General features: G+C 43.3%; 1 protein-coding gene across 2 annotated transcripts in view; it reads left to right on the top strand.

Moving 5' to 3' along the window:
- KIF26B (kinesin family member 26B) overlaps positions 1-27,810 on the top strand; it is a 555,676-nt gene that overhangs the window by 358,017 nt on the left and 169,849 nt on the right. For both annotated transcript variants that reach the window (XM_015127721.3, XM_028849150.2), the window contains one exon: positions 26,178-26,358. In XM_015127721.3, the coding sequence (XP_014983207.3) occupies positions 26,178-26,358 (181 nt within the window). The remainder of the gene's footprint in view (positions 1-26,177; positions 26,359-27,810) is intronic.

The raw sequence follows: 27,810 nt of genomic DNA, 5'->3' as shown, positions 1-27,810 counted from the left end.
ATGTTTGCCGAATGGATGCGTAAATGACAGAAGGAATGGATGAAGAGTCTCTGCCCTGCCTTAGGTCTTGAGTGAAGATGCAGTGAAATCATGTGTGTGGAAGGCTTTGATGAGTACAGCGCTGTGCAGTTGCCTGCAGTTTTAAGTTAGTATGAGGACAAAGCATTTCTTATACCAATATTTTAATTGGTTTCTCAGATACTGAGATTCATACATTTTAGTGAAACAAAACAGTGTTCTCTTTCATGCCATTCTTGCAGTGTGGGCCCATTCTTTGTCATAGAAGCAGGCCAGGCTTTAGGTGGACCGGAACCTCTGATGGTTGAAACGGTCAGCAACAAAACTTTTCATTTCAAAACGAGAGGTCAGATTCTGAAAGCCAATGGCACTGGGAGGGCTCACTCTGTCACTTGGCTTGGCCCAGGGTATGAATGAGGGAGTTCAGATCCCTGCCTGGGAGGATGGAGAAGGGAAAATGGTTTCTAAAAGCAGAGGCGGACAGAGAAGGAATCATCACGGAGGCAGCAGAGGGTTGAGTCTGACAAAGCTGGGTTTGGACTATAGCCTGATACTTGGGTTTTTGTTACATCTCACGTCTCCTCTCCGTGGAGGAGTATCTGGATTCGATTCTGCCTCTCCCCTGAGTTTGTTTTCTTGGTGGGACTATCCAAGACTAAGGAGAATGACGCCATATTGCTCTCCCTTTCTGAACCCAACCTTGCAGGACGTATCTGGATTTATCCTTTTTATCAGCAGAATGATACATTTTCCATAGCAATGCTTGAACTCTGGTCCGTGATGCAACAAGCTCCTCCATGGTGGTAGAGTTTGTTTTTCCTTCAGAAAATGTGATTTGCAGAACAACAACAAGAAAACGTTTAATAGGAATGGTCCGTTCCCATGGCCAGTCCTCATGTAGAGCCACAAGATGGTGCAGAGGATGACATGAAATGATGTGCGGGAGCGTGATTTGCTAACAGGCAGCTCTGTAGGGCTGTATGTATTAATATTACATGCATCGATAGGAGCGCCTGCTGCAGCTGCCTTTGCCATAGTGAATACACTGTGGGTCTATTATTCACCTCTTCAGGTCCAGCCCAGGAGTTTGTGTAGGCTCATTTTTCACTTTCCTTTGACCCTGGATGTCTCCACAAATGAACCACCTGCTGTGTCTTGGTGGGGGTGGAGATGTGGGGTGAAGTAATGAGCCCGCAAGGCCTGTCTGTGCCTATTGGCTGCTCTAAAGGGAAATTGAGGAATACTGCAAAGCCGCAAATCTGAGATGTCAGCTCATAAATATGTAAGCTCCTTGCTTAGGTAATAAGCTCCCTGACAGCCAGAACTGTCATTTGCACATTCTCTTCAGCTGAACACAAAAGTTCCGGTTGCCAGACTGCCCCTGGATACTGGGGACTAAAAGCTGGTGATTGTGGAGGGGTGGGGGTGTGGGGAGGGGGCGCTGGGCTGACTGCTCTGGCTGCTCCCCACCCGACCGTGCTTTCATCCCCACCCGACCGTGGTCAGAGGGGGGCTTTCTCTCTTGGTATTTAATTAGTAAGTGTGGGCAAAACTTTGCATTGTGGCACTGGGATAGGAAAAGAGCTGAACATGAATATAAAAATGGAGATGGGGCCAGGTGTGGTGACTCACACCTGTAATCCCAGCCGTCAAGGTGGGCAGATCACTTGAGGTCAGGAGTTCGAGACCAGCCTGGTCAAGACGGTGAAAACTCCATCTCTACTAAAATCCGAGCACATTAGCCGGGCGTGGTGACACATGCCCCAGCTAGAGGCAGGGAGGCTGAGGCAGGAGAATTGCTTGAACCCAGGAGGCGGAGGTTGCAGTGAGCCAAGATTGCACCACTGCACTCTAGCCTGGGTGACAAAGTGAGACTCTGTCTCAAAAAAAAAAAAAAAGGAAATGGGAGAAATAGTTTCCAGCATGTAGCTTTTGGCAACAATGACTAAATCAATACAAATTTTAATCTCCGTTGCATTATGCTTTTGAAACTCTATCAGGAGTTTAGGGAAAATCCAGTCAACAGTTTAATATGAAAATATCGACCTGCAGAGCAGATATTTGCCACACAAACATTTATTGAACGCCTAATGTATTATAGGTGCTGTGTAAAGTTTTGGATTCAGAAGTGCATCAGAGAGGAGCGGTGAATACACAGACTAACCCTACTGTAACGCCTGTGATAAACCACAAGGCAGCTCTGCTAGCACAATACTTTCAGAACATACGGAAGAGATGAATAATTCTGCTTCGGAGAGAAGGAGTCATATTAGAGTTGGGTCTAGAAGAATGAGCAGGAGGTAGCTGGGAAGGGAGGGCATTTGGACAGAGGAATTGGCATGATTCTCTTTGTATGAACAGGACCATGAAAGTGAATGGTGTTGTAATTTTTTTTTTTCTTTGAGAATGAGTCTCACTCTATCGCCCAGGCTGGAGTGCAGTGGAGCAATCTCGGCTCACTGCAACCTCCGCCTCCCGGGTTTAAGCAGTCCTCTGCCTCAGCCTCCCAAGTAGCTGGGATTACAGACGCCCACCACAACAACCGGCTAATTTTTGTATTTTTAGTCGAGACGAGGTTTCACCATCTTGGCCAGGTTGGTCTTGAACTCCTGACCTTGTGATCCGCCTGCCTCAGTCTCCCAAAGTGCTGGGATTACAGGCGTGAGCCACTGCACCCAGCAGGTGTCATGTAATTTTATTCATATTTCATGATGACTAAGACAACATGTTTTTCAGATTCTCAAAACAGGCGATGATTAGTAATAGATCACCCTAAATAGGATGTTATAACGATGATGAAGACTGATCACAGCTGGTTGGAAACAGTGGCTCGTGGGTCAATAATGGACCCACACCTGGGTTTTGTGACTGGGTCAACCTAGGCTACTTGTTAATGTATTGTATCTATCTTAAGATGGTATTAGTATATCCGTTTCTAAAAATCCTTGCTTGAGAAGGAAAAACTATTCTGGAGAAAGAAGAGGAGATAAAGTCTAAACAACCTGATTTCACTTGAAAAGTCCTAAGTCACTACTGGGAAACTATCTATAGTAAAAAGCACAGGATTTTATAGCATGTTTTAGGCAATTCAAAGGCTTTTTTACAGTTGTAGTAAACATTGACTGCCAGCATTCTGGTACCAGTTACTTTATTAAGGTACATTCCCAAAACTCACAATAGTGGGAAAAAATACTGATGAGCCTTCTAAAACACCGGAGAAGTGTGGAACAACATTTTGGATGCTTTTAGTCATGAATCAGAACGCCACGGTGGTTACAGAGCATAAGCATTTCAGAGCTGGGAGAGACCTTAGAGATCACGTAGTTTGTGGATTTTCAAATCTTTGAAGAATGATGTTCTGGGTAAGGAAGCTGCTAAGAGTCCATGAGCTAGTTAGTGAGGACTGCCACATTCTTACACACTCACTCCCAGATCCATTTGTGCATGATTTCTGTCATTCAACCAATGTTCACAAAGCCCTTGTAACATGGAGGATAAATATTTGAATAAGATACTGGCCTTACCCCGTGGAAGCTTAGAGCTTTGAAAAGAGGTAAGACCTATAGGTAAAGAATATAAATAGGAAGTTATTTTAAAAATATAATGAGTTATTAGAGTTCAGAAGATGGAAACTTATTTCCAAGTGAAATTGATGACTGTGTCCTGTAATAGAATATCTACTGTATTTAGTAACAGATTTATACAATCTCATTTGTTTTAGTTAAGAAGCTTTGAGTATCCAACAGAGAAAAAAGATTAGGTAAAAATTAAGTACAGTGAGGCCAGGCGCAGCGCGCTCACACCTGTAATCGCAGCACTTTGGGAGGCCGAGGCAGGCGGATCACTTGAGGTTAGGAGTTCACGACCAGCCTGGCCAACATGGTGAAACCCCATCTCTACTAAAAATACAAAAATTAGCCAGATGTGATGGTGGGTGCCTGTAATCCCAGCTATTCTGGAGGCTGAAGCAGGAGAATTGCTTGAACTCGGGAGGCAGAGGCTGCAGTGAGTCGAGGTGGCACTGCTGCACTCCAGCCTGGGTTACAGAGTGGAACTCCATCTCAAAAAAAAAAAAAAATTAAGTACAGTCATGTGTCACTGAACGATGGGGATGCATTCTGAGAAATGAACCATTAGGTGATTTTGTTGTTGTTTGAACATCATAGCGTGTACCTGCACAAATCTGGATGGTGTAGCCTACTGCACACCGAGGCTAGAGGACAGGCCTATTGCTCCTGGGCTACACACTTGTACAGCGTGTCGCTGTACTGAATACTGTAGCCAACTGTAACACAATGGTAAGTATTTGTGTCCCTAAACATACCTAAACACAGAAAAGGTACAGTAAAAATAAGATTATCTTACGGGACCATCGGTATATATGTGGTTCGTCCTTGACTGAAACGTCGTCATATGGTGCGTGACTGTATTTGGGTTAGTCCATGTTTTTATTTTGAAGAAATGCAGAACAAGTTTAGAATTTAATTGTTGAATTGTTGTCATTAGTTGATAGCCTAATAAGAACATATTGTTCAAGTACAAGAATATCATTGATTTAATTACCCTGAAAATATAATTTTGAAAAATATCTACTTTTTTTAAAATTAAATTTTCATAGTGTAAACTAAAATTAAATACTAGACTAACTGGTAACTCAGTTAGTTACCAGTAAATGTCAGCAATAGCTAAAGACACTGCTGTCATCATTCTGAGAACTACCCCAAGAAGAAGCCAAGGAGAATCTGGGCTTGGAGCCCCCTCTGCAGGGGAGAGAGAGAGAGAGAGAGAGAGAGAGAGAGCGAGAGCAAGCGAGAGAGAGAGAGAGAGCAAGTGAGAGAGAGAGAGAGCAAGAGAGCAAACAAGCGAGAGAGAGAGAAAGCACGAGAGAGTGAAAGAGCGAGCAAGCGAGAGAGAGAGAGAGCGAGAGCGAGAGAGCCCTCCCTGGCTAGTCTGGCAGCAAGTGATTTCTAAAGGCTAGAAATAGGAAAAAAAAATAATCGAATTAAATTGACTTTTGGAATTGTCCTTATGAAGCACAAGTCTACAACCTTTAACTCATAAGAACCCATTGAGCATATCTGCTTCGACAGGCAACTTCAAAAAACCCCTCTCCCAGAGGCTTGGGAAAACACATGTTGGGCACAGACTAATGACGATGTGGAACAATTATTACAATGAACACAATAATTGTATTTGTCTTATGAACACGATAGCCTGAAGAAACCCATGCCAAGAAATATTTTACGCATTGTCATCATTAAGAAGTCAGCAAACCTTAAAGACAAACACGATCTATTCATCCATCCATCCATCCACCCATCCATCCATCCACCCATCCATCCATCCATCCATCCATCCATCCATCCATCCATCCATCCATCCGCCCATCCATCCATCCGCCCATCCACCCATCCATCCATCCATCCATCCATCCACCCATCCATCCATCCGCCCATCCGCCCATCCATCCATCCATTCATCCATCCATCCATCCATCCATCCATCCACACATCCATCCATCCATCCATCCATCCATCCATCCATCCATCCATCCGCCCATCCATCCACACATCCATCCATCCATCCATCCATCCATCCATCCATCCATCCGCCCATCCATCCATCTGCCCATCCACCCATCCATCCATCCATCCATCCATCCATCCATCCATCCACCCATCCATCCATCCGCCCATCCATCCATCCATCCATCCAACCATCCATCCACCCATCCATCCATCCACCCATCCATCCATCCACCCATCCATCCATCCGCCCATCCATCCACCCATCCACCCGCCCATCCGTCCACCCGCCCATCCGTCCATCCACCCATCCGTCCATCCACCCACCCACCCGTCCGTCCGTCCACCCGTCTGTCCGTCCACCCACCCGTCCGTCCGTCCACCCGTCCGTCCGTCCGTCCACCCGTCCGTCTGTCCACCCGCCCACCTGTCCATCCACTCGCCCATCCATCCATCCACCCATCCATCCATCCATCCATCCATCCATCCATCCATCCATCCATCCATTCATTCTGTAAGTGTTTTATTGAGTATCCACTGCATAGCATGCCATTCTTGGCAGTTAAGAAAACAAAAGGCCTCACTCTCATGGAGCTTACATCAGAAAGGACAATATTAATGATCAGCCCTGACCACATGCCTTTCCGTTAGGGAACATTGTAGGATGAACGTTCCCTGTGGTGTGAATGTTTGTGTCTCCCTCTAAATTCATAAGTTGAAATCCTAACCCATAAGATGACATCATTGCAACATTGTAGGGTGTAGTTTAGTTGGTGTGGATATGGAGGCAGAAAAGCAAGGATACTGGTGAACCTGGGGAATGCTTAAGGGGTTGGACTGTGCTGTACCCTTTTAAAAAGCAATACACAGAATCGCATGCTTCTATACAATAAAAATAACCATCTTCCCTACAGATGATGAAGAGTCTTTTAATATAATCTGACAGGCTTGTTTTGGAAAATATTTAGATACTTATACATGCAGATACATCCCAAACCATAGCCTTGTAAGACCTCTGAGCTAGAGCAATCCTTGAGTCTAAGTCTACCTCCACCTAGACCCATGTTTCCCAACCATTCCGTGGCTAGGAAGACTGGAAGGATGCCAGGCTGACCCTGTTGGGAAGACACGCAGCAAGTCTTACTTCTTCGGTGGTGGCAGTGATTTTGAGCCAGTTCCGACCATCCACTCACCCATCTGTATTTGTGTAGTGCCCACTATAGACGAGGCAATTTTGGGGAATGCAGTTGTAGGAAAGATAGACATGGCTCCTGACCTTATGAAGTGTTCAATCTTGCGAGGAAGACACAAATAATTATAGCACATTGTAAGAAGCAGTAAGGTGCTTTGGACCCTTTTGGTCCATTTTTCTTTTTTTTTTTTGAGACGGAGTCTCACTCTGTCGCCCAGGCTGGAGTGCAGTGGCGCAATCTCGGCTCACTGCAAGCTCCGCCTCCCGGGTTCATGCCATTCTCCTGCCTCAGCCTCCTGGGTAGCTGGGACTACAGGTGCCCGCCACCTCGCCTGGCTAGTTTTTTGTATTTTTAGTAGAGACGGGGTTTCACTGTGTTAGCCAGGATTGTCTCGATCTCCTGTCCTCATGATCCGCCCGCCTCGGCCTCCCAAAGTGCTGGAATTACAGGCGTGAGCCACTGGTCCATTTTTCATCTTGACCGTGTACCATGCTGGTAGACGCCTGGCTGGTGTGAGAGACATAGCAGTCAGGCTCTGTCAGCCTTTGTGACCAGCACAGACAACTTATTTCCGGTGCATTAAGGAAAATGATACTGCCTGTGCGCAATTTAGATTGTGGGGCAGCTGTGTTAGTTGGCTTAACACAGCATTTTGTTTTTGCATATGTATTGATTTTGCGCACACGCTCTCTAAGTGCCTCAGAACACAGCCTACAGCATCCTGGTGAGGTTGACAATCAGTCGTCCTGTCCCTGTTCATCTGGCATGAGGACACACTGTCAGAGGAGGAACTACAAAGTAAGTAATTGCCTCCAGCACACAAAAACTGCAGACACATGGTTGACATAAGAATCTAGTTTCAGCTGGCGGTTTTCAGGGCAAAGTAACTGCACTAACAGGAGATTTCCCTGACAGCTGATTTAAGGCTGTGGAAGACCCCAATTTATCAGCCCAAATTGAGAATGTCCTTTTTTCAGTCCTTTCTTAGCTAGAAATGAGACCCTCTCGGCCAACTGCACAACCAAAACTTATATTCAGGATGTCCAGGACCTGAAACTGACATGGGAGTCAATGTCCTACAGCCAGTTGTGATATTGACAGTGTGTGGGGGAATCTTCAGAGCTGACTCGCAATGCAGTAGGGCTTAGAGCCAAGGCATCCCTTTCACCTTGCTCTTTAGGACTCATATTCTAAGAAGCTGATAAGAAAGAACGTCTAAGAAGAGACACTTAGGATATAGTTTTCATATTAATGTTTTATTATAACAATAATGGGAGCAAACACCTACCGGGTGTTTACTCTGAGTGAGGAACGGTTCTGATCATCTTATTTGAACTTCGCAACAATTCCATGAGGCTAGCCACTCTTACCATCCTGTTTTACAGCTGGGGAAACTGTGGCGCAGGATAGTTAAAGAAATTGACCATGGCCACAGAGCTCTGAGTGGCAGAAAGGAGATTTGAAGATAGGTAATTGGCTTCGCATCCTGTACCCTTGACTATTTCTCTTTTCTGCCACTCTTGGGAGAACTCTGAAGTACTAAAGTACTGTTATTAATAATGTTTGCTAAAGCATTTATTGCGTCCCATATTCTCAATTTACACAGTTCTTTTCTCCAGTCACATTTTATTTTCGACTTTATGAGCCCTGTTGAAATCATCAGCTTAAAAGTGCCCTTGAGCAATTCTCTACTCTAGATTGAGTTAAACAGAGTATTTGTAGATAATCTCGAATCACAGACAATACCTGTCTTAGTTCCTTTGGGTTGTTACAACAAAAATACCATAGTCTAAATTTATAAACAACAGAAGTCTGTTTTGTGCAGTTCTAGAGGCCGAGAAGTTAAAGATCAAGAGAACATCAGGTTCCGTGTCTGGTAAGGGCCCGCTCTGGTTCAGAGATGGTACCTTCGCGCTGTGTCTTCACATGGCAGAAGGGGCAGACAAGCTCCCTGGGCTCCTTTTTGTAAGGGCACTAATCCCATTCACCAGGGCTCCACCCTCATGACCTAATCACCTCCTAAAATGCCCATCTCCAAATACCATCATCTTGTGGGTTAGGATTTCAACTTATGAATTCAGAGAGGGACATAAGCATTCAGACCATAGCAACATCTAATTTTTGACCCACCTAACTTTGAAAGAACAAGGATTGATTAATCCAATGTTAGCATACAGTATTCCATTAGATGTGAGCTCCTCTTAGCAACTTGATAAAAGTGTGAGAAAAAATCACCTAGAAGACTAATAAATACGGAATAGTCACATATAACTTCTGTTTAAAGATTTATACCTACCAATTTTCCCAAAATGATGTAACACAACTCATTAAATATTTGTAACATAAATTAAATCTTAAAATATATACTGGGAACCAGCTAGAAGGAGAGAGAAAAAGACACCAGTTCCTAGACCAACTCGGGTATTGTACGTGGACATTTCTTAGGCTCTGAATTTTATGGACGATAAGGCAAATGGATCACAAAGGAGTAAAAGATAGGGGAAGGGAACAAAAGCATTTATTGTGCTCTCACTGTGTGCAGATCATTCTGCTGGCCACTTTTCCATACCTTATGCCCTTTATTCTCCCAACAGACCCTGAGGTGGTTGCCATTATTTTCATACACATCAAAGTAAGTGGCAGACGCAGGATTTGAACCAAGCCTATTTGACTCCAAAGCCTGTATGTATTTTTTTACTAGGTTTAGGTTCTATTATTCTTACCCAATAAAGTGACACATATGATTTGTCTGGAGATACCTAGTCTTCCTTTGAGAATTTTTAAAAAACTGGATCCCTATGTAGAGAACATTGGGTAAAAGCATAGTAACCTATAAACAGTAGGTATTCAATCAATGTTTATGGAATAACATGAGTAAATAAATGCATGGATAATAAGATGAAGGATATCTTCTTTAATTTTATAAGCTAAGTATTTTTATGAATTCGTCTATGTTAACTATTAACCTCTATAAAAAACAAAGCCATGTTTTAGCTTCATAATTCCGTCTAAGGCATTTAGGTAAATACCTAACAATTTAATATTTTATGTTTTTTCTTTCATAGTTTAATTTCTCAAAAGAATAGCCGAGGCCCCCTTATCTTTACTTCTTACACCCCCATTTACTTCTCAACCCACTGAAATGTACTGCGTGTTTCTTCTAATTCTGTTCAAGGTCAAAAATGAACTCATTAATTCTAATCCAATGGACACTCTGTATTCTGTCTTTTTTAGTCTCTCAGGGGCTTTTAACATTATTAACCACTTGTTCCATCTTCCTCTTTACCTCTCTGGCTGCTCCTTTATAATCTTCTCTTTTTATATTCACTCATGAAGTATTGAGGATTTTCATGGACCTGTCACGGGTTACCTTCTGCTCGTCTTCTACTCTGTACCTCCCTGGGTCATCTCACCCCCTCGCATAACTCCAGCCACCGGCTTCATGCAGAAGGCTCTCAAATCTGAAAACCAGAATCAAATTTTTTTTATATCCAAATACTCTAAATGAAGATCTAAGCTGAGATTGTCTATCTTGAAAATAAGTTATTTTTGTCTATGGAGGCAAAGGCTAATGTAGGAAGTGAAGAATGTTATATATTTCTTAGCCATTTCTTGGTAGTCAGTCATATATTAGGAGTCAGTTCTGTGTGTTTTTAAATACAGCATTGAACGACTCAGTGTTTGTTGTTATTAGTGATTTGTTGGACAGGCTAGAGAGAAAGCACAGTTATTTAAAGATAAAGTGTTTTTAGCCCTTCTCACTTGAATAACATACATACAGATAAGATGTCTGTGAACTTTTAATAGAAATCAATGTGAAATAAGATTCAATTTATAAAATCTCAAATTACAGGCAACTTGTCAAAGCATAGCTGTTGTGTAAACGTGGGAATTCACACAAGGAAAAGACGATTGATTGGTTGATTGATTATATAACATGAGTTACATTCTATCCAATTGCCCCTGAATATATTCACAGACACAGCTGGATGGCTTCTGATTTAGAGAACAAGTATTTTCTTTTCACACAATCCATTCCTAGAAGCACCATCAAAACATAAATATTATTTTCTCATAATAATATAAGGCATAGTGATTTTATTCTTAACCAAGGATTCAGTGTTGTAGATTAGTTATAATTAACAGTGTGTTAGTAAAGTTGAGATAGTATTTTAAACCTACCTGGGTACTTAAACTAATGTAATTTTGCTCCATATTCTGCCAAAAAAATGGAAATTATTTAACCTAGGATTCGAATAACTAACAGTATCCATAGCATTAAAAATTACCCTTACATATTGTAAATGTCACCTACCTACAAGTAACATGTCCATTAAAGTAAACATTAGCTCAATATGCAGTTTAACAGGGCCCAGTTTCTTTACAATTAACTACAAAGTTTGAACTAAATCTTCCTGGAGATTTCTTCTCTATGAAAAACAAAAGCTGCCTCCTTTCCTTGTTTCACAGTTTTTGGGCCTGCCTGTGATGAGTGTTCTTTATTGCCCAGTGTAATTTTGCCATGGTTTTCAGCAATCTGCAAACACTCCAGCCCAGGTAACTTGACGGTAGCATAGACAGGAAAGGAGGGGCTGTGAATTTCTACCTCTCTGCCTCTAGTGGGGCTGCTAAGGTACCAACCATCTAAACGACTGCCCAGGCCCTGGTGCAGTCCAGCTTTTCAGCAGAGTCAAGAGCAGAAATTCTGACCTACTTCTGTGTCTGGTACATATTTGTAAAGTGCAGAGGTCCCAGGCAAATTGTTTTCCTTTGAAATAACCTTACTGATTTCTTCAGGTTTCAACTACAGTAAATAATTTGTTAAATAAAAATATTGGAATTAAAGGGGGGAAAATAAATTACTTCCTCTAGCAAATGAGACTCTTATATTCAAATTTAATTAACCAAGAAGCCCCAAACCACAGAGCATGTCACCCAGCATTGACGATTAATTAGCTTTGCTCTGAAAGAGCTACAGGTACCCAGCAAAGAGTTACGGATTAAAGGCTTTACTTGCTCTGCTAAGGCTGCCCATTTCTAGCTCTCACACCTTGATAGTGGTTTGCTGCTTCAGGCAACAAATTATATCTGAAGTGTGTAATTTCATGTCAGGTTTTAATTTCACACAATTGAAATATGGGAAAAGCGAGAATAAAACTCTATTTCTTTTCAAAATAAAGAGATTAAAAGTGAACAGCACAACTTCTTTTCGGTTTCTCATGCTGTTCAAGATAATTTTCTATCAAACGGCGAAGGAAGATAAATACTAAGGAAAGCTCTAAAGGAATTAGTGGTCACTCTTGGCTTTTAAGTGGGTTCTCTGTTTACGGTAGACCATTCAACTTCTTCCTTTTAGCATTACATTAGCATATGTATAAATGATTTAACTAGAAACTTGGAGCTAGCATCTAAAAGGCAGCATGGTGTAATGAAAAGAACATTAGATTCATTCGATTCTTGAAATCAGATTATCTGGGATATGCTTATCCCTTGAAGGAATCTTAATTTTAGTTGGATAGTCCTTAAACCAGAAAAGATAGGCATACATATTTTATAGACAATTGCTTCTCAGCCGAAAAATCAGGCACTGACATTCCATGAGGAATGGACTTTAATTAGCCGGTGATTGTCTTTCTCTGTCTATATTTATAGGCAACTGAAATAGCTGGGTTGTAGATACATGGTTTCATCAATTCCGTTTAATAAGACCAGCCAGTTCGCTGTTATTCATGTTCATGAAAGATAGCAATAATGTCAGTGAACTACAATCATTTATATCTGGCTTCGGGACGGGTTTTTAATGCACGTTTAAATGGATCTGATGTCTTAGGTGTTTACAGTTCTTTTAATTTATGTATTAAGCCCAGTTTGCATGATTGCACACTATAGGTGGGACTTAGGAAGGGGCAAGAAGCTACTAAGTTTCCCTGGTACAAAGCAGGCTTGGGGCTGGGCAGATCAGGCCAGGAACATGGAGATCTGCAGTCAGGGAGCATCGGATAAGAGAGGATTGATGGTCAAAAGGTCAGATGGCACAGGGAAAAGGACCTGTGCACCTAAGTGCAGGTGAAAAAGAAATTCAGGGAGACCACCCGCGCTGGCTCTGAGGCTTGCAAGTGGATGTCAGGCAAGCAATGAGAAGCCAAGATGCAGATCAGGAAGCTAAAATAAGGAAGCTGGGGCATCTGGGAAGACCGAGACGCAAGGCTCCGCACAGGCTAAACAGCAGGAACAAGAGCAAGAATTGGGGTATAGGTGTGGCCAGTCATCAGTTACCCAGGTGCACAGCCACTGTCAGGAGGTCAGGCAGCACAGGTAGGATAGTGTGAGGGATCCTGCCTGCTGTGCTTTCTCAGGTAGGGAATGTTTACCTCTCACTGTCCAGGGAATCTGTATTCAACGTACTTCCACTTTTCTCCTCCCTGCTGAAGTTTTGTGACTGGGAACTGGCAGGTGGGAGCCCACCCCTCCAGGACAGCAGGGAGAAAAGGAAGGGTAGCTTGGTAGGTGTGGGTGGAGATAAACACTGATGCCCGGGCAATAAAGCAGCTCTAAGCTATGGAATCACATGTCAACACGTATGTCACACGGCATCAAAGGCAGTTTATACATTGGTAATATGTTCCTTTGAACTTTTCTGTTCCACAGGAATTGGGAATATGTTTTGGGTTATTTCATCTTCCAATGTCCTTAAAAATGTGGAGCGTGCTCTCTCTTAAAAATATGAGTGATTGCTGTGGGTTAAAGCAAGTTGCCACCTTCCTGAGGTCATCCAAGTCTCAGAAACAGAACTTCTCTGTTTTAATGAGTGTTTTTCTCTAGATCTTGACCTAGAACTTGTTGTTTAGGCAGTATTTGGGTCTGACTTACTAGGTTTGTTGGACAGACAGAAATAGAAAAGTGCAATGAGAAAGTCGATATGTTCTTAGGTGCCCATAGAGTGTGGCACCAACTTGTCAAGTTCTGGACGAAATTAGATTCGTTAGTACACAAGTCCGTAACCTTCTCTTGGGTCCTGAAGCCCAGCTCTTGCAGATGGCGTCTTAGTCATTAGTAAGGCAGCTCCATCAGAGTCCCTGTCATACAAACTATTAAAGGAAGCTGCGAAGATCAGCTGCAGTGGCTGCTATCCTGCTGTCATCTGGCCAGAGGTGAGCTGAGACCAGGGGGCAGCGGGGTACTGAGCAGCTGCTGTATAATGAGCCGAGAGGGGTTAACCACTGGCAAGGCAAGTGGAAGAGTCATTCTTAACATGCTTTGAATCCCAATATTCATTGCAGCAGCTTCACCAAGCCCTGAGAAACCACAGCATCATATGGTTTCTCAGTAACACACTCATCAGAAACAGAGGCCGAGGGTGCTTCCCTTTCAACTTCTGAGACAAAAACCCCCAGCAAGGCCATGGATTCTGCCACCGACAGAGTATTTATTTGGTCTTTCTAAAATCCAGATCTCCGCAGCTAGGAAATAACAAACTCATGCTTTGTACTTCTGTTTAGCCTTCCACGCCAGTGGCTGTTTTTTAAATTAAATAGTTTCTGCTTTATTTTTGTGTATGAAAATGTCTATTTCACACAGGGAGCTTGGCTCAGCAGATATGCACAGGTACTTGGCTTTATACAAAGGAGAAGGTTTTACACTGAATAGCTTTTATTTAAAGACTGGTTTATACTATCAAAAGGAAACACGGAGGAAACCCCACCAGGGCATTTGGACTGGGTGCAGATTTCTTAAGGAACACTCCACGAGCACAGGCAACCAACACAAAAATGAACAAATGGGATCACATCAAGTTAAAAAGCTGCTACATGGCAGAGGAAACAAATCAACAAGGCGAAGAGACCACCCACAGAATGGGAGAAAATATTTGCAAACTACCCATCTGACAAGGGATTAATAACCAGAATATATAAGGAGCTCAAACAACTCTATAGAAAAAAAAAATCTAATAATCCGATTTAAAAATGGGCCCAAGATCTGAATAGACATTTCTCAAAAGAAGACATACAAGGCCGGGCGCGGTGGCTCAAGCCTGTAATCCCAGCACTTTGGGAGGCCGAGATGGGCGGATCACGAGGTCAGGAGATCGAGACCATCCTGGCTAACACGGTGAAACCCCATCCCTACTGAAAAATACAAAAAACTAGCCGGGTGAGATGGTGGGCACCTGTAGTCCCAGCTAATGTAGTCCCAGCTATTCGGGAGGCTGAGGCAGGAGAATGGCGTAAACCTGGGAGGCGGAGCTTGCAGTGAGCTGAGATCCGGCCACTGCACTCCAGCCTGGGCGACCGAGCGAGACTCCGTCTCAAAAAAAAAAAAAAAAAAAAGAAGACATACAAATGGCAAACAGGTACATGAAAAGGTGCTCAATGTCATTAATCATCATAGAAATGCAAATCGAAACTACAATGAGATTATCATCTCACCCCAGTTAAGATGGCTTTTATCCAAAAATCAGGCAATAACAAATGCTGGTGAGGATGTGGAGAAAAGGGAGCCCTCGTACACTGTGGGTTTGTACAACCACTGTAGAGAACAGTTCGGAGGTTTCTCAAAAAACTAACAATTGAACTACCATGCAATCTAGCGATTGTAGTACTGGGTATTTATCCAAAGGATAGGAGGTCAGTATATGGGAGAGATAGCCAAGCTCCCATGTTGATTGCAGCACTATTCGCAGTAGTCGAGAGTTGGAAGCAACCTAAGCATCCATCAGTAGACAAATGAATAGCGAAAAGGTGGCACATATACAGAATGGAGTACTATACAGCCATAAAGAAGAATGAAATCCTGCCATTTGCAACAACATGGATGGAACTGGAGGTCATTGTGTTAAGTAAAATTAGCAAGGCCCAGAAAAACAAACTTCACATGTTTTTACGTGTGCTGCCCAGATAACACAATTCAGGAAAAGCTTTCAGCTCCCGCCAGAAAGTAAAGCTCTTCAGCTGTAGTGGGTTTACCTGCTGTGTGTCTTCAGGCTTCTCCCAGTTCTCTCTCTCTGCTGTGGAGCCAATATAAAGTTACCAATAACATTTGTGGTGTAGATGCTTCTCATCTGTGCAGTTTAGGAGTAGACTCTAATACAGAGCAGCTGCTGGTTGAACCAAAGATGGCTTTAGTGATATTTATAGCTTATTGATGTAGTGATATTTGTAGCTTATTGATTGCATAGTTCTTTGTCTATGATTATCATTCAATAAATACTGATGGACTGAGTTTCCTGGAACTCTGAGATTCGTTTTAAGCAGCTTCCAGCATTCTTTCTCTGTGTGTGGAGGGAGGTTCAGGAGGCAGTAGAAGGTGGCTGTAATAATGTGGTGTTGTGGTGGTAGTAGTTGTTACAATTTCCCTTTTATATCCTAATTCTGGCCACGACCTAACTCACTGTACTGAGACATTTTCCCCCTATAATGTGGAGGTATGTTGCTAAGCAACCAGATCAGTAATTGGTAAGTGCTTATGTATAATATGATTTGATTTGAGTTACATACAAAAATATGTAAATGGTTTTTTCTCTTCATTATTAGATAAATGATTATCATTTGGTTTTATTTTGCCCAAATAATATAAAATAACTGCTTTCATTTACCAACATTAACATGATGTAGTAGAAAGGCCCAGGATTAGAGGATGGAAAACATGAATCCTAGTCCCAGGTCTGAGAGTCAGCAGTCCTGTGGCCATGGCTAAAGTCAGGGAACTTGCCAAGCCTTCCTCTTCTTCTTCCTTTTTTTTTTCCAATCTGGAATGTGTGGTACAAATACCTTCTCTGCTTGCCTCCCAGGGTCAGGTTAAGAATGGATGTGATGATGTATAGAAAATATTTTAGGAAAAAGAAATCCAAGGTCTAAGCATTGTCTGGAATTCCAGGCTACTTAATTTTGGAACTCTGAGTCTGTTAGTATAATTCCAAAGGTTGGATTGACTGAGAAGGAGGCCCTCCTCCAGGAGGGCACAGAGCCAGAGGGCAGGTGTGCACCTATAGAAGAAAGTAAACACACGGCATGGACCCTGAATAAGTGTACAGTGCAGTGACGGTGGTGAGACAGAAGCAAAAGGCCACATGGTCAAGCACTGTCTCATTAAGCATTAAAGCATAAGATAGATCATCTCAAGACCAACTGCTGGCCAGGTGCAGTGGCTCACACCTGTAATTCCTGCACTTTGGGAGGCTGAGATGAGAAGATCACTTGAGGCGAGGAGTTCAAGACCATCCTGGGCAACAAAGTGAGATGCTGTCTCTCCAAAAAAAAAAAAAAAAAAAACGTTTTCAATTAGCCAGGCATGATGGTGCCTGTACACCTGTAGTCCTTGCTACTCTCTAGGATCACTTCGGCCCAGAGGTTTGAGGCTGCAGTGGGCTATGATCGTGCCACAGCACTCTAGCATGGTGACAGAGCGAGACCCTGTCCTTCAGAAAAAAACAAAAGAAAACAAACAACAGAAAGACAACTGCTGTAAGACTTCAAGGGAAAGGACAATGATCCACGAGGGCTGCAGTCATTGGTGAGGGCAACTTGTATAATCGTTGAAGCATGGGGAAAAGTTTTTTTTTTTTTTTTTTTTTTTGAGACGGAGTCTCGCTCTGTCGCCCAGGCTGGAGTACAGTGGTGCGATCTCGGCTCACTGCAAGCTCCGGCTCCCGGGTTCACGCCATTCTCCTGCCTCAGCCTCCCGAGTAGCTGGTAACCATGCCTGGCTACTTTTTTGTATTTTTAGTAGAGATGGGGTTTCACTGTGTTAGCCAGGATGGTCTCGATCTCCTGACCTCATGATCCACCCGCCTCGGTCTCCCAAAGTGCTGGGATTACAGGCGTGAGGGGAAAATTTTTAAGGGTAAATTCACAGCAGTGATTACCACCGGTTAACACTGTGCATTAACATGCAAATGTCAATCCATTTCCAAATGATAACAGTGCCTGGCTGTAGTATTTTAACATGATATTGTTTGAGGCTAATGGTCACCATGTTTGCCTCCTAGCAGTAAACATTTTATTTGAAGTCATGTCCTGAATTACTTTCCTGCACTCATGAAATAGATGATTTGCATAAAAATAAAAAAAAAACCCAGCCCCATATGCTTTTCAGTCTCTAGAGACATAGAAATGACCTCCCTGACAGCCAATTAGAAAATACAAAGGTGAAGGCTGATGCTCTTAGTCCCGATATGGAAAGTTCCAGAATGACTAGCATGTTTCTGGGCTACACCCAAATACTTTTAAGTAGGTGTTATTTCACAATAAAGAATTAATGGTGTTCGTTACATGTAGATGAGTAGCTTTACTGTGTCTGGAAGCTCTGCCTCAGAACATAGGATCTTGTTACCTATCCCTGCTGTTTATAATCTGTTTTATTGTCTTCTCCCCCTGTGTCATTGACCGGATGGTTTTTCTAGGGGCTGCTGTAATCTGTGATGTTGTTGCTCATTGTCAGATAGCCTTAATCCTCAGAACATTGACATAGTTCTATAATGGTACGTGAGCCATGGCAGCCCACGGCAGCACTGACCATTTTCACATGAAATGGCAGCCTGGATTGTCCTTTGCATGCTGACAGGGGAGACTGTCCGTCCACCACCCCGTCCTGGTCAGGACCCTTTCTGTTCGGCAGGTGCAGCGGCTCTGAGAGTCTCATGGTTTTTCAAGTGATATCTCACTCATCAATTACCTGGGTTGGATTTAGTGGAGCTCGAATGACCTCTTAATTTTTATAAACATTTTACCCACCTATTTGAGTATCCCACACTTGAGCAACCCTCAGACAAGATGAAATATTCTTAGGATAGGGTTAGGAACACACAGTATTCCTAAAACGTTTAAAGATGTAGAGGTCCTTAAAAATGACCGTATTGCCTGATTTTCCTGTCTGTGCCCTAAGGAAAGTTCTATTCTTCATGAAGCCAATAATTTTTAAAAGATTGCTAGGTCAATATTTTAGTAATCTTTAGACACTAAGGATAGGAGGTTTCAATTTAATTCTCATGAGATGCACTTAGAATGAGGGGTTTTCCATTTTAACCCCCTGCAATTCTCACAATCCAGGGTAAGAGTCTGACAAATAGTCTATTACACAATTACAAAAAAAAAAAGTCAAAATTGAGTTCCCCCTCTAATCTATATGACCGAGACCTAAGACTTTCCCTGCACTTAAACCCATTGAATCCACCAGATAAGTATGGACCTCATTTTTTTAGGTTTGGGGAGATCTGGCCAATGAGAGCAAGTAACCACCCTATTGTGAAGGTCATTTCAGTTCTAAACTGATCCTTGAATTCAGATATTGTCATATTGATGCATTAGGAGAATTGTCTTTTGTGTGAGATGAGTGAGGCTATGGAGAGAAAGGACTGGCACTCAGAGGGAAGGCAAGGCCTGAGTTCACTGGGACATTCTAGCCAAGGACAGGCTACTGCTCTTCTCCTCACTGCCTGATAATGCTCAGTGTGGCACCACTGTTTTTTTTGTTTGTTTGTTTGTTTGTTTGTTTTTGTCTGAGACAGAGTCTCGCTTTGTCGCCAGGCTGGAGTGCAGTGGCGTGATCTTGGCTCACTGCAACCTCTGTCTCCCAGGTTCAAGCAATTCTCCTGCCTCAACCTCCTGAGTAGCTAGGACAGGTGTGCGCCGCCATGCCTGGCTAATTTTTGTATTTTCAGTAGAGATGGGGTTTCACCATGTTGGCCAGGCTGGTCTTGAACTCCTGACCTTGTGATCTGCCTGCCTTGGCCTCCCAAAGTGCTGGGATTACAGGCGTGAGCCATCACTCCTGGCCCACTTTTTTTTTTTTAAATAGGTGTTCAGGAAATATTAATTTCATCCTGATAGAGAGACTTTTTCCTTGAAATAAGGCACAGATAATTATATGAAGCTAATGGATGTTTAAAGATGTATGCTGGGATAAATAGCTTTAGGAAATGTATTGTACTATCCTTGGTAAGAACAAGACAAGTAAATATTGCTTATGGTAGATTTTAAGCTATTTTTTTCTGCTACTGGAAATCATAAAACAACCCATTCGTCTGTTTTTTTTTTTTTTTTTCCCTATGAAAGAAAGAACTTATCAGGCATTAATTACATAAAATATACTTCTAGTCAAAATGTCTTTACCTTTTCTTTATTTTTCTTTTTGAGATGGGGCGTTGCTCTGTCACTAGGCTGGAGTGCAGCAGCACGATCTCGGCTCACTATGACCTCTGCCTCCAGGTTCAAGCGATTCTCCCACCTCAGCCACCCGAGTAGCTGGCATTACAGGCATGTGCCACCATGCCTGGCTAGTTTTTGGATTTTAGTTGAGATGGGGGTCTCACCATGTTGGTCAGGCTGGTCTCAAACTCCTGACCTTAAGTGGTCTGCCTACCTCGGCCTCCCAGAGTGCTGGGATTACAGGTGTGAGTCACAGCGCCCGGCCATCTTTACCTTTTCAGTTCTTTCATGACTTCCTCTCCTTTATGTCCCTGAATAGTACAATTATACATGAATGATTTCTCAACCTTAACCTTCTCTTCTCTGTGTCATTGAAGTGCTGTATGAAAAGAACAGAAGCTGCTGACCTCTAAGAAATTGGAATATATAAAATAAAGATCAAACAGCTGGTTATAATGATGTCAAAGATAAAATAAAAAGCCATTATAGAATCTATGGCTATACAAATGTGATTTATATTAATTTTTAGTATTCTGAAAATTTCCCGATATATTTATTTTATACACAAGTTTTAGGAAAATAATTTTATATGTATTCTCAAGATGACTTCTTCTATCACTGTTTTTCTGCGTTGAAGCCAACAGAGGCTTTGCTAAATGGAGTAGAGTCCAGGAGTCATTGCAGAATCTCTATACTGGAAACCATTCAGGTTCCCCACTGCATGCATCCCTCTCCCTCATATTCCCGGTAAGTGGTTTTCTACCCACCATTTGGATATTTTCTGTGACAAAAAACACTCACTATTTTATGAAGCCGACGCATCACTAGTGGGTTACTCCAATTTTTGGAAAAATGTCTCTTAACTTATCAAGCTAAAGATGCTTTTACGTTTCACCTACTGCTTTGGTACCTGTATTATATAGATTTAACCCCTATTCAGATATAATACAGTACAATACAGGACACAGACCAGATTCAGCCTTGGCTCTACTACTTCTGATTGATTATATTCTTTCAAAGGATCATTGATTAGTGTACTAAACGCTTTACATGTACTGTCATTAAATTCTCATAAAAACTCTAAAAATGTAGGTATTATTTTTGCTTCATCTTACTATGCAGAAACTGAGGCTTGATAATCATATTTATAATAGTCGTGATGATGGTGATAGCATTGTCATGTGACAACAATGTGCCAGGCACTGTGCTTAGGCCTTTATAAACATTATCAGAATTTAGGTAACTTGCCTAAGATTATCTACCTAGCACCTAGGAAGCTGGATGTTCAAACTAGGTCGGAAGGGCCTCAGGATTTAACTGCCTTGAGCTTCATTTGTTTGTCTGTTAAATGGGGATAATATTGTTCTGCTCACAAGGGCTTTTGAGATTCAAAAAAATGGCTTATGAAAGTATCTGGCATCCTTGCTTGAAAGATACTTCCTTCCACATGTCATTTATTCATTTCATTAAAGACAGTTTTTTGAAAGACTCCTTCCTCTTTCTCCAGGTTTCTTTTCTCCGGGCTAAATATCCCCAGCTCCTCTCGTCTTCGTTCATTCATTCAAAACATACCGTGAGCTCTCTTCCCTGCTAAAATTTACATTCTAGAGGGAAAACAGATAGTAAGCAATACACATGGTAACGAAGTAAAGCATCTGCTGTGTTACAAGATAATAGGTGTCATGGTTGTGAACAGCCAAGATAAAGGAAATTAGGAGTCTGGGAGTGAGTGGTTTTTGTTTTTGTTTTTGTTTTTGTTTGTTTGTTTGTTTACTGTGGCTGTGTGACAAATTATCCCCAAAACTTAGTGGCTAAAAGCAACAAAGATCATTTATCATCTCTCGTGGTTGCTGGGGATCTAAAATTCAGATAAGATTTAGTGGCTGTGATTTATCTCTGTCCCATGACGTCTGGGACCTCAGGCAGAAGACTTGAAGGATGGCATCTGGAATAATCTAAAGGCTCATTCTTTCGTATGTCTGGCAGTTGAGGACCATCTTCTGTGGTCCTCAGTTCTTTTCCACATGACCCTTTGCATGTGACCTGGGCTTCCTCACAGCATGGGAACTGCGTTCCCAGGGTGAGTGTCTCAGAAAAGAGATCCGGGGAGAGGCCATTATTGCCTTTTGTGTCTGAAGCTCAGAAGCTCTACAGCATCACTTCCATGACATTCTGTGGCCAGGGCAGTTTCAGAGTTTTTCTTGGGTTCAAGAAGGAACATAGACCCCTACCTGTCAAGGGGAGAGTATCAGTGTCAGGTTGTAAGAAGTGCATGTGGGAGACACATGGATGCAGCCATCTTTGGAAAGTACTGTCTGCCATGATGGGCAAGGTAGGTTCATGGATAAGGTAACATTTGAGCGAAGATTTAAAGGAGATGAGGGAGTGAGCCATATGCCCGTCTCCATCTGGGCAGAGCATTCCAGGCTGACACAAGAGCCTGTGCAAAGGCCCCGAGATGGGGATTGGACCAAGGGTATTTGGAGGCTAGGATGACTGGAGCAGAATCATCAAAGAAGAGAGTAGTAGGAAAGGTGGTCTGAGGGATATGGGGGAAGGGGAAAGACCATGGGGGCTTCATAGGCCACTGCAAGTACTTTGGCTTTTACTCTGAGTGATATGGAGAGTCAAACGGAGGGCCTTGAGCAGACTTAAATTTTAAAAGTTACTCTGGCTTCTGTGTGAATAGACAGGTGGAGAGTGGGTACAGAAGATGGGAGACAAGTTAGGAGACTGTGGCAGCAATCCAGCAAGAGAAGTCTGTGGCTCTGACCAAGATGGTAGTAAAGGTGGTGAGAGGTGGTTGGATCATAGATCTGCTTTGAAGTTTTAGCCAACGAAACTTCCTGATGGATTAGATGTGTGAGAAGTAGAGAGGTCAACATCAAAGAAGTCATTAGAAGGATGGAATTGCCATTTTCTGATACAGGAAAGGCTGAATGTGTAACAGCGTTGCAGGTAAAAAAATCAGGACTTCAGTTTTAGAGATGGCAAGCTTGAGCTGTTTGTTAGATATCCAAGTGGAATTGTTGAAGAGGTAATTTTGATACATAAATAAGGAGTTCCAGAGAGGGATCTAAGCTGGAAATAAAAATTGATTAATCCTAGGCATTCAGGATGTTATTTAAATCACGATCCTGGAAGAAAACACCAAGGGATTGAGTGCAGCAGTAAAGAGGACGAGGACTGAGCCCTGAGGCCGCCATCATTAAGAGGCTGGGCACAAGAGAAGGAACCAGCAAAGGAAACTGGAAAGGAATGGCCAGGGTGTCCTAGAAACCTAGCAGAAAGTGTATCAAGGAGGAAGGACCTACTGAGGGCTCTGATTGGTCAAGATGGGGCTGAGAACCATTAACTTGAGCAATCACGGTGGTCATCCGGAGCCCAGACAAGCAGTTTCAGATGAGTGGTGGGACACATGCCTGAATGAAATGAGCTTATCGATAGTGGAAGGAGAGGGACTGGACAAGGCCAGCATAGACGACACTTTTCCTGAGTTTTGCTGCCAGGATGGGCAAGGAAGTAGAACAGTAGCTGGCTGGGGAAGAAGAATCAGGAGAAGGATTTGTTTTATTTTTTAAGATGAGAGAAGTAACAACACATCTGCGTGCTGTTGGGAATGATCTAGTCGCGTGAAAGTTTGTAGGAGGGAGAGGGAGGAGGGAAGCCTTGGAGGGATATCCTGGGGTGTGCTTTACTTTCAAGGATCCTTGCTTTTCTCCGCAGCAGGGCATGTGTGGGGTGGGCATGGGTGGCAGAGATAAGAAAAGGAAAAAGCCATCAGGCTACTGCCTGTTTTAAGCTGCCTTTCGGTGTCACTCCCTTCCCCTGTCTGTCTCTCCATGTGGACTGGGAACCCCAGCAGGTAGGGAAGTGGGAACCATAGCCATCACCTGGTCCTTTTTTTTTTTTTCCTGAGACGGAGTCTAGCTCTGTTGCCAGGCTGGAGTGCAGTAGCACGATCTCGGCTCACTGCAAGCTCCGCCTCCCAGGTTCAGGCCATTCTCCTGTCTCAGCCTCCTGAGTAGCTGGGACTACAGGCGCCGCCACCACGCCCGGCTAATTTTTTGTATTTTTAGTAGAGACGGGGTTTCACCGTGTTAGCCAGGATGGTCTTGATCTCCTGACCTCGTGATCCGCCCGCCTCGGCCTCCCAAAGTGCTGGGATTACAGGCGTGAGCCACTGCGCCCGGCCACCTGGTTCTTTTTACACTGTGAAAAGGAACCCTGAATGTAGATGGATAAACAGCACCTTTTAGTTCCTAGCAGATCACCATCTTCCTTCTTCTAGTCCTCTGAGACATAGGCAGTCTGACTTGACAGCAGGGACGGATCACTGAGCAGAGGTACATGCAGGTGTCAGAAGGCCACGTGATGCCTCGTGCCAGTGACTGACCTGGGATGAGTCACTGTTCATTTAGGGAGAGAATCTCAAAAGGAATGACTAGTCATTGAGTAATTCCATTTCACCCTTGATTTTAGAAGGAAAGTGCCAGGAAGGGTAGCAATGAAATCATGAAAAAAAGTATTCCTAGTTTTTTCTTCATACTGGTTGAAAAGAGAAAGTGTCCCGTGCTTTCCCTTTCTCATCATCCTTCCATAGGGTGACTTAGGGTATCTTCCCATCAAAATCGGTAATTCCTCACTTATCTCATCCCCTGTATTTCACTCTTGTGAAATAGATTTTCAGTTTTACAGATGAGAAAAATTAAGCTTTGAAATGATAACACCGTTTGATATATTTGTGCAGTGGCAATTTTTTAGCTCGCAATTTGTCAAAAGGCTGACACTTAATGACACAGAATGAAAACCAACTATCCCAGACCATTAAAAGAGACTGGGGCTGGGGAGGGAGAGGCGGTGCAAATGGTGTTGCTTTTGTCTTTCCGACCTGCCTCTCTCATGATGTGCTCTGCAGTCGGTAAGAACATTGGATGAATTATAAGGTTTTAATCAGTAGAATAAAGTCAGGGTGGTCCTTTCATTTTAAGTGGCAGCTCAAATGTTTCGAACATTTGATGAGGAAATTAGAATTCTTAGAATAGGAGTTTAGTGTTTAAACATCAAGAATTAATCCAGAAATGAGTATATTAAGAGTCTGTGAAATGCCTTTACCTCACACTGCCCCTTCCCCTCTTTTCTTCTTTTCTGTGATAAGATTATCATGGTTTTGTTTTGCTTTTTCTTTTGAGATGGAGTCTCGCTCTGTGGCCCAGCCTGGCGTGCAATGGCGCTATCTGGGCTCACTGCAACCTCTGCCTCCCGGGTTCAAGCGATTCTCCTGCTTCAGCCTCCTGAGTAGCTGGGATTACAGGTGCATGCCACCACGCCTGGCTAATTTTTGTATTTTTAGTAGAGATGGGGTTTCACCATGTTGGCCAGGCTGGTCTCGAACTCCTGACCTCAGGCGAGCCGCCTGCCTCGGCCTCCTAAAGTGCTGGGATGACAGGTGTGAGCCACCATGCCTGGCCAAGATTATTGTGTTTTAAGTGTTACAGGATACTTGAATGTTGTACGATGTCATTTAAACAGCCTGTGTTATGAATGATGCTGGCCGCCTCCCCTCCCACCTTTCCCTGCCTTCACACTCTGTGCCCCCTTTAGTGCTTTGACCCCTTACTCCTTGCGGTCACCCATGAATTGCATTTTGTATTTAAAGACCTCCCTGCACAGTATCCTCTTATCTATGTGAGCAGCCCACAGTCTCAGCACCCTACACCCTGGCTGGAGTTCACCTTCTGGTTTGGTGTTATATTTCTAAAACCAGTTTGATTGTTTCTGTTGCGCTGGGGCTTGTGTTTTTCCAGTGCCCTGTACAGAGCAGGCCTCGACTGGTCTCCACATGGTTCTTCATCAGACTGGTTTGGATTTTACAAGGTGTTAGAGTTTTTTGATTAGCTCATGAGGTCTCGCACTTGAGTGTATGCCAGAGAAGTGATTCATCGGTAGAGTGATGAACGTAATGGGTGCCGTTTATCCCCAAAGATGCCCAGCTTTGTTCTGCTTAAGCTCAACATTGGTGGATAACAAACAATTCTTTGTAAATCGCGATTGCAGAATCCTGCTATTTGATGGCTTTGTTTTTCCTTTTGCTGTATAAACGACTGGGTAGCTCGTTCAGTGCACCTGTTATGGTAAGGGACTGCTATAGAGGACACTGAGCAGGAGGAGAGAAGGAATTATTACGCCTCAGTAAGAACGAGGGGTTTTTTACGAGAAAAAAAACGAAGTAAGCCTAGCATATCTGATTGTACAGTCATTTTCCCCTTATTGTTCCTTTCTTATGTTTTCCCCTCCAGAGCTGCCCAGAAGTTAAATCTGTCTTCTAAAAAGAAGAAACGTCGGCCCACTTCTTCCGCCGCCGAACCACCGCTCTTTGCCACCAGTTTCAGTGGGATCCTGCAGACCTCCCCTCCCCCAGCCCCGCCCTGTCTGCTGAGGGCTGTCAACAAGGTGAAGGACACCCCGGGGCTGGGCAAGGTAGGACCATCCGCCGTCCCTGCCATCTGCCCAGTGTGCGAGGTTCTGGATCAAGTTTCAGGAAGAAGAAAACGAGGGCTCCAATGTATTAAAATAAGACGGCACCAGGGAGAGAAGGAGGCAACATGAAATTCGTTTCAAAGTCCTGAAAATTGTCATGCGTTGCATACACTAAGTAGTAAACTAAGACATGCAAATTGTAAGAGAACTGATTTGCTTTTGGTGGGAAAAATAAGCTTGGCATTGTTTGACAGAATCATAGCTATTTAAAGAAAAGACATAAAGGCACAAAGTATCGAGGCAGGGGCAGGAGACCGAGGGAAGCCACAGTATAAGGTACAGAAATGAGATGTAACAAGGCGTCGTAATTTCCCTGTGACACTTTTGGGTTTTTCCTTCCCCTTCAGAGAAATCCCGACTCCTGCTTTGAACCAGAACACTGAGGGGATTCGTGAGGAGCGTTTGCAGTCATGCCTTTCTAGCCAACAAGGGCAATTTCGAATTGTTACAAATGCTTAGAAAGAGATGTAGGATCATGCTTACAAGCTATTGCTCAGCTACATTTGGGATATATTTATTTTTAAATGTCATTTCTAAATTCTTTCTCCCTTCCGAGGAAAGCGTTTGGGTGAAGTAACTTATGGTTTACTCATCATTGGTGAATAAGCCGGGGCTTATACAAACATGTAGTGAAAGAAAGAGGTGGCGGTTTTATTTTCCATTTTTATCAAAAATAGGAGTGGCGCACACGACCTCACTGGTCCTTTGCAGACTTAACGTGACTCCGGCCCTGGGCTGCATTTGGCCGGAGTTGCTAGTCTTGCTGAAGCTCCAGAGCAACTACTAAACTGTGCGGACTGAGATTCTACCTGTTCAGATTGCAGACTGCCAGTCCCCTGGGTTCCCAAACACGGTCGTGCCTGGGTCTCCAGGCATCAGAAGGCCTGTGTCTCTCTGGAGTCTCCCCTTACAACCTCTACCCTCTCTTCTTTTCTCCTTCCCCAGTTTCTCCCGTGTCCTTCCATCCTCTCCCACCCTCAATCTCACCACCTTGTTGGGAAGGTATTAACTTCATGTGGTACTTTTCCCCAAGAAGAGTTTAAATGTCAAGATTACATTGAATAGTTCGGGCACAGTGGCTCCCACCTGTAATCCCAGAGCTTTGGGAGGCCACAGCAAGAGGAGCAGTTGAGGCCAGGAGTTCGAGACCAGCCTGGGTAACATAGCAAGACCCTGTCTTTACAAAAACATTTAAAAGTCAGCCGGGCACAGTGGCAGATGCCTATAGTCCCGGCTACTCAGGAGGCTAAGGAGGGAGGATCACTCAAGCCCAGGAGTTTGAGGCTGCAGTGAGCAATGATCATGCCACTGCACTCCAGCCTGGGTCACAGAGTGTCTCTATTTATTTATTTATTTATTTATTTATTTATTTATTTATTGAGACGGAGTCTC

The sequence above is a fragment of the Macaca mulatta genome, chromosome 1 (genome assembly GCF_049350105.2).
Source record: "Macaca mulatta isolate MMU2019108-1 chromosome 1, T2T-MMU8v2.0, whole genome shotgun sequence".
Taxonomy (NCBI): domain Eukaryota; kingdom Metazoa; phylum Chordata; class Mammalia; order Primates; family Cercopithecidae; genus Macaca; species Macaca mulatta.
This window is presented reverse-complemented; position numbering and strand designations above follow the sequence as displayed.